Genomic DNA, 16,616 nt, shown 5'->3' with positions numbered 1-16,616 from the left:
ATGATTTTCAAAGGTAACTAAAAACTAAAAACAAGCAAAGCCAAAGCAAGCAAAACAAAAACCTTGAAAACTAAAAATCATCCATATGTCTTCTTTGGAGAAATGTCTATTTAGTTCTTTGGCCCATTTTTTGATTGGGTCATTTATTTTTCTGGAATTGAGCTGCATAAGTTGCTTGTATATTTTTGAGATTAGTTGTTTGTCAGTTGCTTCATTTGCTATTATTTTCTCCCATTCAGAAGGCCATCTTTTCACCTTGCTTATAGTTTCCTTTGTTGTGCAGAAGCTTTTAATTTTAATTAGATCCCATTTGTTTATTTTTACTTTTATTTCCAGTATTCTGGAAGGTGGATCATAGAGGATTCTGCTGTAATTTATGTTGGAGAGTGTTTTGCCTATGTTTTCCTCTAGGAGTTTTATAGTTTCTGGTCTTATGTTTAGATCTTTAATTCATTTTGAGTTTATTTTTGTTGGGGGGTTTGAAAGTGATTTAGTTTCATTCTTTTACAAGTGGTTGACCAGTTGTCCCAGCACCACTTGTTAAAGAGGTTGTCTTTACTCCATTGTATATTCTTGCCTCCTTTGTTGAAGATAAGTTGTCCATAGGTGTGTGGATTTATCTCTGGGCTTTCTATTTTGTTCCATTGATCTACATTTCTGTCTTTGTGCCAGTGCCATACTGTCCTGATGATTGTGGCTTTGTAGTAGAGCCTGAAGTCAGGCAAGTTGATTCCTCCAGTTCCATTCTTCTTTCTCAAGATTGCTTTGGCTATTCGAGGTTTTTTGTATTTCCATACAAATCTTGAAATTATTTGTTCTAGTTCTGTGAAAAATACCACTGGCAGCTTGATAGGGATTGCATTGAATCTGTAGATTGCTTTGGGTAGTATACTCATTTTCACTATATTGATTCTTCTGATCCATGAACATGGTATATTTCTCCATCTATTAGTGTCCTCTTTGATTTCTTTCATCAGTGTTTTATAGTTTTCTATATATAGGTCTTTAGTTTCTTGAGGTAGATATATTCCGAAGTATTTTATTCTTTTCGTTGCAATGGTGAATGGAATTGTTTCCTTAATTTCTTTTTCTACTTTCTCATTATTAGTGTATAGGAATGCAAGGGATTTCTGTGTGTTGATTTTATATCCTGCAACTTTACTATATTCATTGGTTAGCACTAGTAATTTTCTGGTGGAGTGCAAATCAAGACCACAATGATGTACCATTTCACACCAGTCAGAATGGCTGTGATCCAAAAGTCTGCAAGCAATAAATGCTGGAGAGGGTGTGGAGAAAAGGGAACCCTCTTACACTGTTGGTGGGAATGCAAACTAGTACAGCCACTATGGAGAACAGTGTGGAGATTCCTTAAAAAATTGCAAATAGAACTGCCATATGACCCAGCAATCCCACTGCTGGGCATACACACCGAGGAAACCAGAATTGAAAGAGAAACATGTACCCCAATGTTCATTGCAGCACTGTTTATAATAGCCAGGACATGGAAACAACCTAGATGTCCATCAGCAGATGAATGGATAAGAAAGCTGTGGTACATATACACAAAGGAGTATTACTCAGCCATTAAAAAGAATACATTTGAATCAGTTCTAATGAGATGGATGAAACTGGAGCCATTATACAGAGTGAAGTAAGCCAGAAAGAAAAACACCAATACAGTATACTAATGCATATATATGGAATTTAGATAGATGGTAATGATAACCCTGTATGTGAGACAGCAAAAGAGACACAGATGTATAGAACAGTATTTTGGACTCTGAGGGAGAGGGAGAGGGTGGGATGATTTGGGAGAATGGCACTGAAACATGTATACTATCATGTAAGAAACGAATCGCCAGTCTATGTTCAATGCAGGATACAGGATGCTCGGGGCTGGTGCACGGGGGTGATCCAGAGAGATGATATGCGGTGGGAGGTGGGAGGGGGGTTCAGAATTGGGAACTCATGTACACCCATGGCGGATTCATGTCAATGTATAGCAAAACCAATACAGTATTGTAAAGTAAAATAAAGTAAAAATAAAAATAAAAAAACTAAAAGTAACTCATACAGAAAAAAAAAAAAGAAAGAAAGAAAACTAAAAATCAGTAGGCAGAAACCTTTAAGAAAACAGCTATATTCCAAGATCATCAATTTGAAAGAACAAATCCTGCCTGGTAAGTATAAGCTTCTCTAACAGAATGGCAAAACTAAAAATACAAGAGGAAATGGTCAATGACATCCACTTTCCCTTTATCAAGATTTTCCATTTTCAGTGAACAAGTAACCTAATCATCTAGGTCACATGGCTTCTTAATGGGTGCCCAGAGAAAAGAAATCATAAATTAATTGCTCCCAGCCTCAGGACATTCAATAGATATTTGTATCTAAGACCATAACCATGGTGATTTCTGACCTACCACGAACCAGCTCTAAATGGAGTAGGAAGTAGGGTTTTCACAGCATGTTGCAATATCTTTACTTTTTCATCCAATCTTCAGATTCAAATTATTTGGGAGAATAAGTGACTACTAGGAGGTTGGTGTTTTGTTTGGTAATAAAAGGAGACATTCTGTTAGAGTTATTATTATGTTAAATATTAAACATTTTCATCAATAGTCAAAAGAAAGAAGCATAATAAAACTAATTAGATTTAAGATGACACTCAAGAGTAAAAGTGTCCTCTAGTAACTTACAAGAGATTTTCAGAATGAGGTTGAAATGTGGTGCTGACTTTTGCCTGAAGGTAGGGGATTGACTTTAAATGAACCCTTCCAGCCCTATGATTATTTGATTTTACTAGATTTAGGATAAAGCACTACTTTAGCTATATTACAAAATATTATTACTAAATAATGAGCTTCTATTCCAGGAGATTAAAACAATGCCTCTTAATGTAACAGGGACTGCATTACAGCTCCAAAGTACAGAGGCATGTACACTATTTTATACTTTTGTATGTTTCTTTTGTAGTGCTATCCAACTTCTTTTTTTTCACGTGTGCATGCAAATTACATAACAGACTCCCAACAAAGCAAGAAACACAGTGTCTGAGGAGAGACATGACAGTTTTCTCCCCCTTTTAGATTCCTGAAATGGAGTATTTGGTCACTTCCCAGACTGCACACCTATTGCCACTGAAGAACATTACTGTGTACACATTGTTATCCAAGGACACTTTACTATTCAGATTTGCAATGTGCAGAAACATGTTTCAGATAGAGAGCAACAATCAGTCTCTTCCTGGATTGGGTAGGACACAGACCCACCAAAAGGTTCTGTCAACGTTCAGAACTGTAAGTGCGAGATTTACACCATCCAATTCTTAGTCTTTGTGTACCTAGGGTACAACATAAGCATTTAAAAATATAGTTATTTTTCTTGGTGCACACATTTTGAATTTTTTCCCATGGTAGTTCAGAATCTGATTAAAACTACCAAATGATGCAAATCTTGGTGAAGAGAGCTGGAATCACTGAAAAATCTGAAAAGCTGTTTTGGTGAAACGTGTACAGTAAATGGTTTCTGTTACATAGAAAGTGAAAGTGTTAGTTGCTCAATTGTGCCCGACTCTGCGGCCCCATGGACTGTAGCCGGCCAGGCTCCTCTGTCCATGGGATTCTCCAGGCTAGAATCCTGGAGTGGGTTGTCATTCCCTTCTACAGAGAATCTTCTCAACCCAGGGATTGAACCTGGGTCTTCTGCACTGCAGGCAGATTCTCTACTGTTTAAGCCACCAGGGAAGCCCATTATATGGAAAAACTGCAAATGCTTGCTGGCAGGAAACCATCTAAATACACATTAGCTACCACACAAGGTAATAATGGAATGCCCAGGGACTGCTTGCAGCCCTGGCAAAGATAATGCTGGTGTGCTTCTACAGGATTTCTAGGGACTTATTATTACTTAATATTTAGAAAATTATAAGCCACTAATGTGCTAAGCAAAAATTAACAAGATCTTAGTCCTCAGGGAACATCCTGTGTTCTACATGAGATAGCATTCATACACAGTTCCCCAAAAGTTTACCTGGTATAAAAGCGCATGAATTTTCTGCTTGCTAAAAAGAGACTGATACCTGATTAGAAGTTGTTCTATCACTTTGTGATCTGAGTAGAATAAGGACATCAATTCAAGCCACTAGGGTTAGCTTATGGTCGCTGATCTTCCTTTTGTTTTTCTTGAAGACTTTTAAAGAAACTGTCGTCTTTTTGAATACTATTGAAGGCTCCTAAAGGCTAGAATTTTAGAAGTCCTTCCTAGTGTAATGAAAAGAGCAAAATATCACAGACATGAATCTCAATCACATTTCCAAACTTACTGTGTTATATCTTTGTTGTAAAAAGATAGTCAATTCTTAACAGTCACATTTTGACACTTCCCTCAGGCCGAAGCAGACAGCTAAGCTGTGTGAAGTATGATAATAAGATTAAACAAAACAGTTTCTGTTGACCTTTAAAAAATGTATAATGTCCCTTTTTATACAGTAGTACAAATAGTAAAATAACAGCATTCACAGTGATAACGTCATTTGAAATGTATTTATATAGTGTTTAGTTTCATCGTCACAACAGCCCTTTGAAAGTGGTATTATATTTATCTTCACTTCATGAAAATATGATTCTAAGGATGCTTTCTTTATAAAGACAAAGAAACTGAAGCTCAGAAAGGTTAAGCAAATTATCCAATGTCACACAGCCAGGAAATTGCAGACTCAGGATTTCAGTCTTGTGTATGTATTTTTTTTCCCAAAGCATTTGCTTGTTGCATTATGCTTCACCACTTCTCCTGATGGAGGTGAAGATTTTATAGGTGATAATTTTGATATCATTACTGGCATAAATACTAGTCTATATTTTTAAGATGTAAAAAAATAATAGAAAATTTCTGTTAAAATTATGTAGGTCAGTTTCTCAAAATGTAATGGAGACTTGTGTTTGTGGTTGGGGATTGCTGGGTAAATATTTGGTGGTTCAGGACTGGATCTGGAGACTGTCTCTTTGCTCCTTGCTGACCCACTATTCAGAGGAAAAACTGCTTTAGACTAAAGACTAAAGTTCTTTCTACTTTAGTCATTTAGTTTAGCTATTCCCCCCTTCCCTCAAATGAAGATGGAGGGAAGTTCTAAATCTAAGCATCAAGTCTGTTCTCTGCCTAGAGTGTCATTTTTTTCCTTGTCTTGTCTGGCTAACTCATTAGTCTTTTAATTCTCAGCTGAAGGTACCTTTCCTAGGATGGCCCCCTGTGATCCTTCAACTTTATCTATTCCCCTGCATCTCTAGCTCTTCACTCTTCTTGACATCTATTAAAGGTATTACAATCCTTTGTTCATTTTCCTCTGAAGGGGGTGAGTCCTATCTTTTTTTCCAGCATTTATTATATGATAGATTGGCGCTCACTATCTATTTGTTGGATCAACAGATGGACAACTGCCTTCACTTAGGAGAACATTGTAAACTAGGATCAGGTCAAATATCTGGCTAAAAATTTGGGATTCTAGAGCCAAGCCTGTTTTTATTAAAGCAATAACTCAACACGAAGTCTCTCAGGCCTAATGTCATAAGACTTGAAATTCAGGGCCAGCTTTGCCGTGACCTTTGTGTGGGGCCCTGAGGAGGCCATTGTCTTGGTCTTATTGTTATCTTCCTGGGATGAGAGCATACATGACAGAGAATTTTCACAACCATAAAACATAAGCTTACTCATATTGTAGTCTGTTCTGCCACAGAAAGTCTTCCACAGCGACAGTATCTTCTGCTTTAACACGGAAGTCCACTGTACTGTGAGGTTTGATTTGTGTGACCGAATCTGGTTTCCAGAAGTCCATCTGAATAAGGAATAAGACATATTATATTGGACACCAATAATTCAATGGGTGAATCATCACTAGCAAGCACACTACCCCAGTGAATTATTATAAATCAAATTATCCACGAAATCTCTTATAAATATCTCCTTTATTTGAGTGGACAAAAGTTGGGACCAAGTAGTTGGATGTCAATAAAAGTGTTTACACATACATACATACATAGCATTAATTGTCAACAAGCATGAAGATCATATGATTATCTCCCATAATGGTAGTTAATTGCAGTATTCTATAACTGCTCTCTTCTTTTTACTGATTTTCTGCAACAATTGCTTATTGGTGATAGCAGTGTTTATGGTAATGGATATATGTGATAAATGAATGATGCTGAATTACCTGGAGCCCAAAATTTAATAGAGAGAAATGGAGCTTTCCTTTTTACTTTTTAATGAATTCATTTTATGAGTTTCTCTTGGAACTCTGCCGTACAGATCACACTGACCTATGGGGGATCCATCAGGGAGGAAAATTGTAACTTTTCACAGGGGTCATCTTGGCACCATGGACAGAAACAAGATAGTCTCAAGAATCCAATAGTGTGCTGACATTTTCATTTGTTCAATTATTTGTCAACAATCACTGAGGACCTACTATGTGACAGACTTTATTTTCTTGGGCTCCAAAAGCACTGTGGATGGTGACCACAGCCATGAAATTAAAAGATGCTTGCTCCTTGGAAGAAAAGCTATGACCAACTTAGACAGCATAATAAAAAGCAGAGACATTACACAAAGGTCCATATAGTCAAAGCTATGGCTTTTCCAGTAGTCATATATGGATATGAGAGTTGGACCATAAAGCTCAGTTCAGTTCAGTTCAGTGGCTCAGTCGTGTCCGACTCCATAAAAGACCCCATGGACTGCAGCACACCAGGCCTCCTTGTCCATCACCAACTCCTGGAGTTTACTCAAACTCATGTCTATTGAGTTGATGATGCCATCCAACCATCTCATCCTCTGTCATCCCCTTCTCCTCCTGCCTTCAATCTTTCCCAGCATCAGGGTGTTTTCCAATGAGTCAGCTCTTTGCATCAGGTGGCCAAAGTATTGGAGTGTCAGCTTCACCATCAGTCCTTCCAATGAATATTCAGGACTGATTTCCTTTAGGATGGGCCGGTTGGATCTCCTTACAGTCCAAGGGACTCTCAAGACTGTTCTCCAACACCACAGTTCAAGAGAATCAATTCTTTGGTGCTCAGCTTTCTTTATAGTCCAACCCTCACATCCTTACTTGACTACTGGAGAAACCATAGCCTTTCCTTGACTAGATGAACCTTTGTTGGCAAGTAATGTCTCTGCTTTTTAATATTCTGTCTAGGTTGGTCATAACTTTCCTTCCAAGGAGTAAGCATCTTTTAATTTCATGGCTGCTGTCACCATCTGCAGTGATTTTGGAGCCCCCCCCAAATAAAGTCAGCTACTGTTTCCATTGTTTCTCCATTTATTTGCCATGAAGTGATGGGACTAGATACCATGATCTTAGTTTTCTGAATGTTGAGCTTTAAGCCAACTTTTTCACTCTCCTCTTTCACTTTCATCAAGATACTCTTTAGCTCTTCACTTTCTGCCATAAGTGTGGTGTCATCTGCATATATGAGGTTATTGATATTTCTCCCGGCAATCTGACTGGAGAAGGGAATGGCAAACCATTTCAGTATTCTTGCCTTGAGAACCCCATGAACAGTATAAAGAAGGCTGAGCACCAAAGAACTGAGTCTTTTGAACTGTGGTGTTGCAGAAGACTCTTGAGAGTCCCTTGGACTGCAAGGAGATCCAAACTGTCTACCCTAAAGGAAATCAGTCCTGAATATTCCTTGGAAGGACTGATGGTGAAGCTGAAGCTCCAATACTTTGGCCACGTGATGCAAAGAACTGACTCATTGGAAAAGAGCCTGATGCTGGGAAAGATTGAAGGCAGGGGGAGAAGGGGATGACAGAGAATGAGATTGTTGGATGGTGTCACTGACCCAATGGACATGAGTTTGAGCAAACTCTGGGAGGTAGTGAAGGACAGGAAAGTCTGATGTGCTGCTGTCCATGGGGTCGCAAAGAGTCAGACATGAATGAGTGACTGAAAAACAACAATAAAAACAACTACGTGCTAGGCTCTGCACCTGAGACTAGGAACACACTCATAAGCAAATCAAACATGGGGAGATTTTAGAGGCAATTATGCACAAAGGTAGGATGACATATTTGATAATTCTGATGTTTTTCTTTGTGGATTTGTGGTTTCAAGTCTCCTTTTCATCTTGGGAAAATACTAACCAAGGACATCCTGCCTCTAACAGGTCTCTGATTTTCTGTTCTTTCCTTGAGCTGAATAAAGACCTAGAAGCCTAAGGTGACCCTGACATTGGATCATTCTCTGCTCTTTGTCTCCCCAGTACCTGTTCAGATATTTATGAGCTAATCTCAGGCTAGAGATATGGCAGGTGGTGATATTTAGGGTAGTTGCTTTGGAACTTGGGAGTTTGGGCAGACTTAGAGGTTGTTAAATAGAAACTGATGATGTAAGATATTAAGATGACTCAATTTTAGATATGCCTGTGGAGAACCCAGTTGCCTATCTCCTGTCCTGGTAATTTTCCAGCTACTGCAGATGTCTAGAGGATGCTGAATCATGAGTCAGGGTCATAGGGAATGTCAGCACAGTGGGAGGTGGGACATTAGGATTACACAGGAGGGATTTCAGAAGAAAGAGAGTGAGTGTGGTTGTCATTAAGTTGCTGAAAGGAGAGAGTATTGATAATTTGATAAGGATTGGATACAGAATGTGATGAGAAGATAAAGATGAGAGTTTAAAAGATAGTGAAGGAAGGATAAAAGCTTATCATGATAAAGATAGAGAAAGCAAGAGCTGGTGATGAATTCTAGTTAGCTAACACTGTAGAAAGAAGGGCCATCAAGACAAGCACATTACAGGGGAAGTTTTTAGAAGTTAATTCTGGGGCTTCTCTGGAGAATGAGAATCCGCCTGCCAATTCAGGAAACAGGGAGTTTGATCCCTGATCCTCAAAGGTCCCCCATGCCCCAGGGCAACTAAGCTTATGTACCACAACTACTGAGCCTGTGCTCTAGAACCCAGGAAACTCAACTACTGAGCTCACGAGCCACAATTACTGAAGTACATGTGCCCTAGAGCCCGTGCTCTTCAACAAGAGAAGTCACTGCAATAAGAAACTCGTGCACTGCAACTAGAGAGTAGCCCCGACTAACTGCAACTAGAGAAAGCCCATGCGGCAATGAAGACCCAATACAGCCAAAATAAAAAAAATAAGCAACAATACCAAAAAGTTAACCGTGAATGTGTGTTCTTCATAAATATCCATCATTCCATGGTGGGATGGGAGAAGGAGGTGTTTCTTGATTACAGACACAGAGGTTTAGAATTGGTAAAGAACATAAAGTTCTCCAAGCACATGTAGGCAATTAGACGGTGCCCTTCTCACACAACCCTGGGACCTTTTAGTGTTGCTCAGGAGACTCCTTACTGCCAAGATCTACATATCTGTGCTTGAAAGCTCTCCCAGAACTGGAAAAGGCCTAACAGCTCACAGCAGGCAGGAGCTGCCAAAGAAGCACTTTCCAGAGAGTTGCTTAATCAATGACCCTAGAAAGTAGGTGTCTAAATATTCCAATTCTCTCACTTCTCAGGTGGGATAATTTTGAAGTGTGTGGTTTGCACCCTTTCCTAGAGTTTCTCTGTAGGATGGAGCTCTAGTTATCCTCTATGCTAGCAGACTTTGCAGTGTCCCTTCTGTTGGCTGCCCTCCCTTCTCTGCATCACTCCTCACTTCTCTACCCAGGCTCCCTATACTTTCCAAGTGAAATCTGCCATTGAATCTTTGTCTAAGGATCTGGTCTGGAAGAACCTATGTTAAGACGTTAGCTTTCCACCTAGAGTAGCACAACATCCTTGGTGATGGTTCTAATACAATCTTGAATATATCTAGTAGTGCTTCAGAACACCCTAATTGCCTTATAGATAGTTTTCTTTTTGATATTAAATTGAAAGTTGCCTTCCCTAATCTTTTAACCTCTTGTCCATCTGTCTTGGCTCTGCCAAATATTGGTGTGTGTATATATATAGTATGGATGTGAGAGTTGGACTGTGAAGAAAGCTGAGCACCGAAGAATTGATGCTTTTGAACTGTGGTGTTGGAGAAGACTCTTGAGAGTCCCTTGGACTGCAAGGAGATCCAACTAGTCCATTCTGAAGGAGATCGGTCCTGGGTGTTCTTTGGAAGGAATGATGCTAAAGCTGAAACTCCAGTACTTTGGCCACCTCATGCGAAGAGTTGACTCATTGGAAAAGACTGATGTTAGGAGGGATTGGGGGCAGGAGGAGAAGGGGACAACAGAGGATGAGATGGCTGGATGGCATCACGGACTTGATGGACGTGAGTCTGTGTGAACTCTGGGAGTTGGGGATGGACAGGGAGGCCTGGCGTGCTGCAATTCATGGGGTTGCAAAGAGTCGGACACAACTGAGCGACTGCACTGAACTGAACTGATACACACACACACACACACACACACACACACACACATATATATAAATTTATATCTATATTACAAATGGAATAGAGAAATCTCATAAACATATTTGACAAAGGACTTGCTGACCTAACCTGAGATCCCTTAAAACCTTCAGTTTGATAAGAAGAAAATTGGTCAGCAAACATCCTGACATCCAACACTATGGAGTCCTATAAATATGATGGAGACTTACTAACCTGGGCTTAGTAACCAATGCTTCTTAAGAGACATGGAGTCAAAAATCAGGAAGATCATAGCCCCAAAGATTTTTAATGCATTAAGTATGGTTACAAATAATAAACTTAAAACATTAGCACAAAGAGATATATATAAATTCAATAATTACCAACACTTTGTGAGTGAGATCTATGTTTATAATATGGAGGTAGACCAAAATATATGATTTGAGCTGTGGGGAATTGAATTATAAGTTAAGGAGTTTCCACTAGTGGTAAAGAATTCACCTGCCAATATAGGAGACACAAAAGACACAGGTTCGATCCCTGGGTTGGGAAGATCCCCTGGAGTGGGAAATGGAAACCCGTTCCAGTATTCTTGCCTAAAAAATTCTGTGGACAGAGTGGTCTGGTGGGCTGCAGTCTGTGGGGCCACAAACAGTCAGACATGGCTGAGCAACTGAGCACATACACACATAGTACAGATACACAGATTGAGGTTATAAATGTATAAATCTGCGTATCTGAGTAACAAAGAACCATAAAGAATATTTGTTGGGAGATAAAGGAATAACTTTAAATGATAGCACTGTGAGAATGTCAACTAAACCATCCATCTGGCTAATAACCAAAGAGTCCATCCTAAAAAGTGATACAAAACCAGTGCAAAAGCAAGATAAAGTAGTGTATTCACCTTAAATTATTTTGGGAATAAGAAGGACATGCAAAGAAATTAATAATTATGTTGGAGAATTTCTATTCTTCACATATTTGCACATATTTGTTTCTTCACATTGTGTTTGACTGTAAATTCAGCATAGGACTAACTCTTCATTTATCTTGATGGAATTTTCCTTTCTTGTTGGAAGAGGCAATAACTTCTACTCTAGGTCTAGTTCCAGACAGTGGGGAGGAACTTACAAGTATAATAGGAGTGATGGAACATTAGAAGACTGTAACCATGTTACTTTGGTTGTGTACCTGAAGCTAGAGAAACAGAGTTCAGAAAAGTATAGAGAAAGGGATAGGTTTTGTGGTGAATGCCTCTAACAAAGAAACAAGGAGGTAAAATAAAACCTTTATTATACAATTAAATATGAAAAGAGGGAGGCTACTAAAGTCCAGTGTGGTCACAGGTCTCTTCAATACATTCAACTTTTAAAAGGACATGTTCAAAAGCTGGGAGGAAGGACACATCGGCAAGGATGAATACAAAGACTAGATGCCCTTGTAATGATCTTATCAGGAAGGCTACAGTCCAGAATATGCTATACTTGCAAGTTTACTAAGAAGAGTAAAACCTTTTTTTTTTTTTTAATCATATTGAAAATAGAATGAATAAAGAAGAAACATGCTGTCTCACGGCTTGGAGCTAAACCATAATATTTGAAGCTGAAGAGATGAAGTAATCTTATTTAACTTGTGTGGCTTTTGTCTTTTCTAAGGAGTTACACTATCTCTTATATTTTCCTACTTCTACTAAGAGATGAAATTACTCTAAATAAATAATTTTTCACATGTTAAGATTTTAGCAGAAATACCTTCTTTGGAAAGAGAACTTTGAGGCCCAGGCTAGATAAGGAGATAAGGGGTTATAATGGTCATGTAAATTACATTCAGAATCCTGGATCTCATGGTGCTCATAATAACAAACACATAATTTTTACTATATAAATTCTTTCCAAGTGCTTTACTTATATTAGTTCTTTTAAATCTCACAAAATTCTGTAAGGTAGATGCTCTTATTCTCATTTGACACATGAGGTGGTTGAGACCCAGAGAGGCATCCAAGGTCCAGCTAGCAAGTGGTAGAGTCAGGAATTGAACCCAGGAAATCTGAGTCCAGATTCTCTGCTTTTCACTACTGGAAAATGCTGAATTTTAGGTAACTAAAAAGGCAGAGGATGTGACTGCAAACTTTCCTCAGCAATCTTAGAGGAATCAGAGCTTGACGGGATCGCTGAATAGTGGAGGGGGCATGTCTTGGATTTCATAAACAAGAAGACAGGTGAATCTCAGAAGTAGAATCTCCCAGGGCCTGGCATGGATACTAGCAAAGTTAACTAGAAGCAGATGGGTTGTGAATGCTCAGAAAAGGGAGCTGGTGATCCTTGGGAGCCAGCACAGTGTACAGCAAGAGTAAGTCAAGCCCAATTAACTTCATGTGATGATTGAAAGAAAACACTAGCTTGCCAGAGTGCTGAATCTGTATCTTAGCAAAATGTTTGACCAAGTCTCTACATTTACATTTTTCTTTATAAGCTAGAAAGCACAGTGTTAGCTGTAGGTAACACCATAGTAATATGGATAGGAGAGAAAACTCATCTGAGATGTGTTAATTTATCAGTCACTTTCAGTGCTTACTTAACACTGCATCTGGCATACTGGAGACTCTTGATAAATAGATATTAAAAGAATGAATCATGGGAGATGCCTCTAATTCTGTACTGACCCTTTACTTAATATTTTTACTCTATCCATGACAAAGATAAAAGTCAAGAAGACAGGTTTATCAAGCTTGCTGGTGATGTGGTTAGGGCAAATTATTTCCCTGAGTGAATTCGTTTTTAAAACTGTCTCAGTATGCAATAAAGATAATTTTTAACTGACTAAATATATAATAAAATCCTGCATTTAGGTTAAAACATCAATTAGGCAAGTATAGAAGGAAGAATACCTTGCTTCATGTGAGAGGGTGATTCATGTGAGAAAAAAAATACCCTGATAGCTTTGATCGGAATTAGGTTTACTATAAGCTAAGAGCCTTCTAACTGTTCAAGCTGTAAAAAGAATCTTACACCCCATTAGTAAGTGTGGGCTTTACAAATGAAGCAGACAGTGGCCCTACACTATGTATTAATCAGGATACTCCGGGAGGTCCATTGTCCATTCTGAGAGCTACATTAAAAAAAAAAAAAGAAATATAGACAGAAAGAGTATTGATAAATCTCAGAAGTGAGACAGTGTTTGACTCAGCTAGGTCCAATGGGTCACGGTTAAGGTAGTTTTCAATTCGGTGTAATGGTTTGAATGGTTTGTAAGGCAAATGCTACTTTGAAAAAGAAGTATCCCTACTATCCTTGAAAGTACTCAAACAGGTTTTATTAGGGCTAGCAACAAGAGATGCTATTTCTACCAAAGAAGTTCAAATTTAAGTGGAAGCCTGCAGTCAGTCAGTTCAGTTCAGTTCAGTCACTCAGTCGTGTCCGACTCCTTGCGACCCCACGAATCGCAGCTCGCCAGGCCTCCCTGTCCATCACCATCTCCCGGAGTTCACTCAAACTCACCTCCATCGAGTTTGAGATGCCATCCAGCCATCTCATCCTCCGTCGTCCCCTTTTCCTCCTGCCCCCAGTCCCTCCCAGCATGAGAGTCTTTTGCAATGAGTCAACTCTTCGCATGAGGTGGCCAAAGTACTGGAGTTTCGGCTTTAGTATCATTCCTTCCAAAGAACACCCAGGGATGATCTCCTTTAGAATGGACTGGTTGGATCTCCTTGCAGTCCATGGGACTCTCAAGAGTCTTCTCCAACACCACAGTTCAAAAGCATGCAATAGATGACTTTAAATTCTCCTTCAGATCTAACCTTCTGAATGTTTCAGTTTATAACACTCTCTACCTTTTTTTCCCCCTCCACATTTTAAAAGCTAAAACGATAACTATAGAAAGATAATGGATGGATAGATAGATACTTAGGAACTGGTAGAATGTTTTGGTTTTTATGTTAATGAAAAGACAGCATTGGATCAAGTAAACTGTTAATGGTCTACAATAGCTCCCTGCCACTTATATATATATATATATATATATATATATACATACACATATATATACATATACACACATATACATATATATATAATTTAAAATGTCAGTTTTAATCCCATAATACAGTAAATTTTTAAAAAATAAAGTAGCCTAGAGATTTTGGTTTCTTAATAGTAAAATAAAAATCACTCATGACTTTTTATCATTTTTACTCCCTTCAAGTCTTGTCATTAAGAGGGCCTGAATCAAGGTCGTGAAAACTCAAGCTGTTTGATTTGGAATGAAAGAAAATCAAAGAGAACAGATGATACATGGGATGTGGAAATGACTTTCAAGTTGGACCAAAGCCCAGTTTTTCTGTAATATCCAAGTTGATCATTTTTCTCTTTTGACTTAGAAGGGAAGTTGCTATACATTAGATGTTCTTTGACCTTTGCAACAATTTTGACTCATCCAGTTGTCATGCTCAGGCAGCTCTTTAAAAAGTTACCCTAGATTTATAATACTGTAGGGCTTATGGCAATCGAATTTAGGCAGACAAAGAAGGCATGGTGGCACTAAATGTTTTTCAAGTTTTTATTTCTTGCTACAAAAGTACAGTAGTTAATATTTCATGTCATTCTTCCCTTAATGGAATCACAGAGCAATCTTAAGATTTTAAAAAATAATCTAAGATTTTAAAAATATTGTTATAGGAAACCTATAAGCATAGATTGGCATTTACCTGCCTGGTGCTGGCCAACTCATGGAGTAAGCTGATGTGATTTTCATCTTCAACATGGACACGGAACACCTTGTCACTGAGCAATGAGATACAGAAGAAGAGAACATTTAAAATTGGGTAATGTGTTCAAATTTTATGGTTAACAAGGAAGGACTTGCTAATTTAAGCTGTAGGCTACTTACCCTTCAAAGTGCTCACCAGGATGATGAGCAGATGCCAGGGTCATGGTCACGAGAATCAAGAACGCCAACATTGTGGCTGACTAGGTCTTTTAGGTAGGTTTCACCTGCTTTTATAATCCGGGGTGTTCTCTGTGTTCTGATTGCAAATAGGCAGTGTCAGATCTTGATTAATGGTTTTCCTAGTGTTGTTGCCTTGGTAGCTGTGTAAAGTCTAGAAGTCTATCTCTCCCAACACCTGTGGAAACAGAGCAAATAATATGAAGTTCAGCCTATCTAATTTGGATGTCAGACCTTGAATATCTGGAGGAAAGGAGCTTTTTACATTTTTTTTATAAAATACTATTTTAATTTTATTATTTCTGAATACATTGGGTCTTTGTTGCTGTGTGCAGGCTTTCTCTAGTTGCAGCGAGGTGAGGCTACTCTCTTGTTGTGGAGCACGGGCTGTAGGAGCTCCAGCTTCAGTTGTGGCACACAGGCTTAGTTGCCCTGAAGCATGTGGAATCTTCCTGGACCAGGGATCCAACCCATGTCCCTTCATTGGCAGAATGAATTCTATTCATTGGATTTTTTGTTTACTACTGAACCACTAGGGAAATCTCAAGAGTTTTAAATAAAATTTATTTTGTAGCCTTTAATTTTTTTTGATTTGAGAAGTACATACAACAAATTCTATAGATTTAAGTATAAAGTTTGGTGAGTTTTGACAAATATATGTACCCATGTAATAAACATCCTAGTATCCCAGTCAAGGTATAGAACTACCACACAATTGCACTCATCTCACACGCTAGTAAAGTAATGCTCAAAATTCTCCAAGCCAGGCTTCAGCAATACGTGAACCGTGAACTTCCTGATGTTCAAGCTGGTTTTAGAAAAGGCAGAGGAACCAGAGATCAAATTGCCATCTGCTGGATCATCAAAAAAGCAAGAGAGTTCCAGAAAAACATCTATTTCTGCTTTATTGACTATGCCAAAGCCTTTGACTGTGTGGATCATAATAAACTGTGGAAAATTCTTCAAGAGATGGGAATACCAGACCACCTAACCTGCCTCTTGAGAAATCTCTATGCAGGCCAGGAAGCAACAGGTAGAACTGGAGATGGAACAACAGACTGGTTCCAAATAGGAAAAGGAGTATGTCAAGGTTGTATATTGTCACCCTGCTTATTTAACTTATATGCAGAGTACATCATAAGAAATGCTGGACTGGAAGAAACACAAGCTGCAATCAAGATTGCTGGGAGAAATATCAATAACCTCAGATATGCAGATGACACCACCCTTATGGCAGAAAGTGAAGAGGAACTAAAAAGCCTCTTGATGAAAGTGAAAGAGGAGAGTGAAAAA

At 38.6% G+C, this 16,616-nt stretch overlaps 1 protein-coding gene across 1 annotated transcript in view; it reads right to left on the bottom strand.

Annotated features, from left to right (window-relative positions):
• CPB1 (carboxypeptidase B1) overlaps positions 1 to 15,454 on the bottom strand; it is a 39,470-nt gene extending 24,016 nt beyond the window's left edge. Inside the window, exons 1-3 of the mRNA XM_040234432.1 lie at positions 15,267 to 15,454; positions 15,085 to 15,160; positions 5,709 to 5,833 (exon numbers count right to left, since the gene is read on the bottom strand). Of these exons, the coding sequence (XP_040090366.1) occupies positions 5,709 to 5,833; positions 15,085 to 15,160; positions 15,267 to 15,337 (272 nt within the window). The 5' untranslated portion in view covers positions 15,338 to 15,454. The remainder of the gene's footprint in view (positions 1 to 5,708; positions 5,834 to 15,084; positions 15,161 to 15,266) is intronic.
• Positions 15,455 to 16,616: the final 1,162 nt, after the last annotated feature.

This window comes from Oryx dammah, unplaced genomic scaffold (assembly GCF_014754425.2).
Source record: "Oryx dammah isolate SB20612 unplaced genomic scaffold, SCBI_Odam_1.1 HiC_scaffold_2, whole genome shotgun sequence".
Lineage (NCBI taxonomy): Eukaryota > Metazoa > Chordata > Mammalia > Artiodactyla > Bovidae > Oryx > Oryx dammah.
The sequence above is the reverse complement of the archived record's forward strand: the minus strand, read 5'-3'. Positions and strand labels throughout refer to the sequence as shown.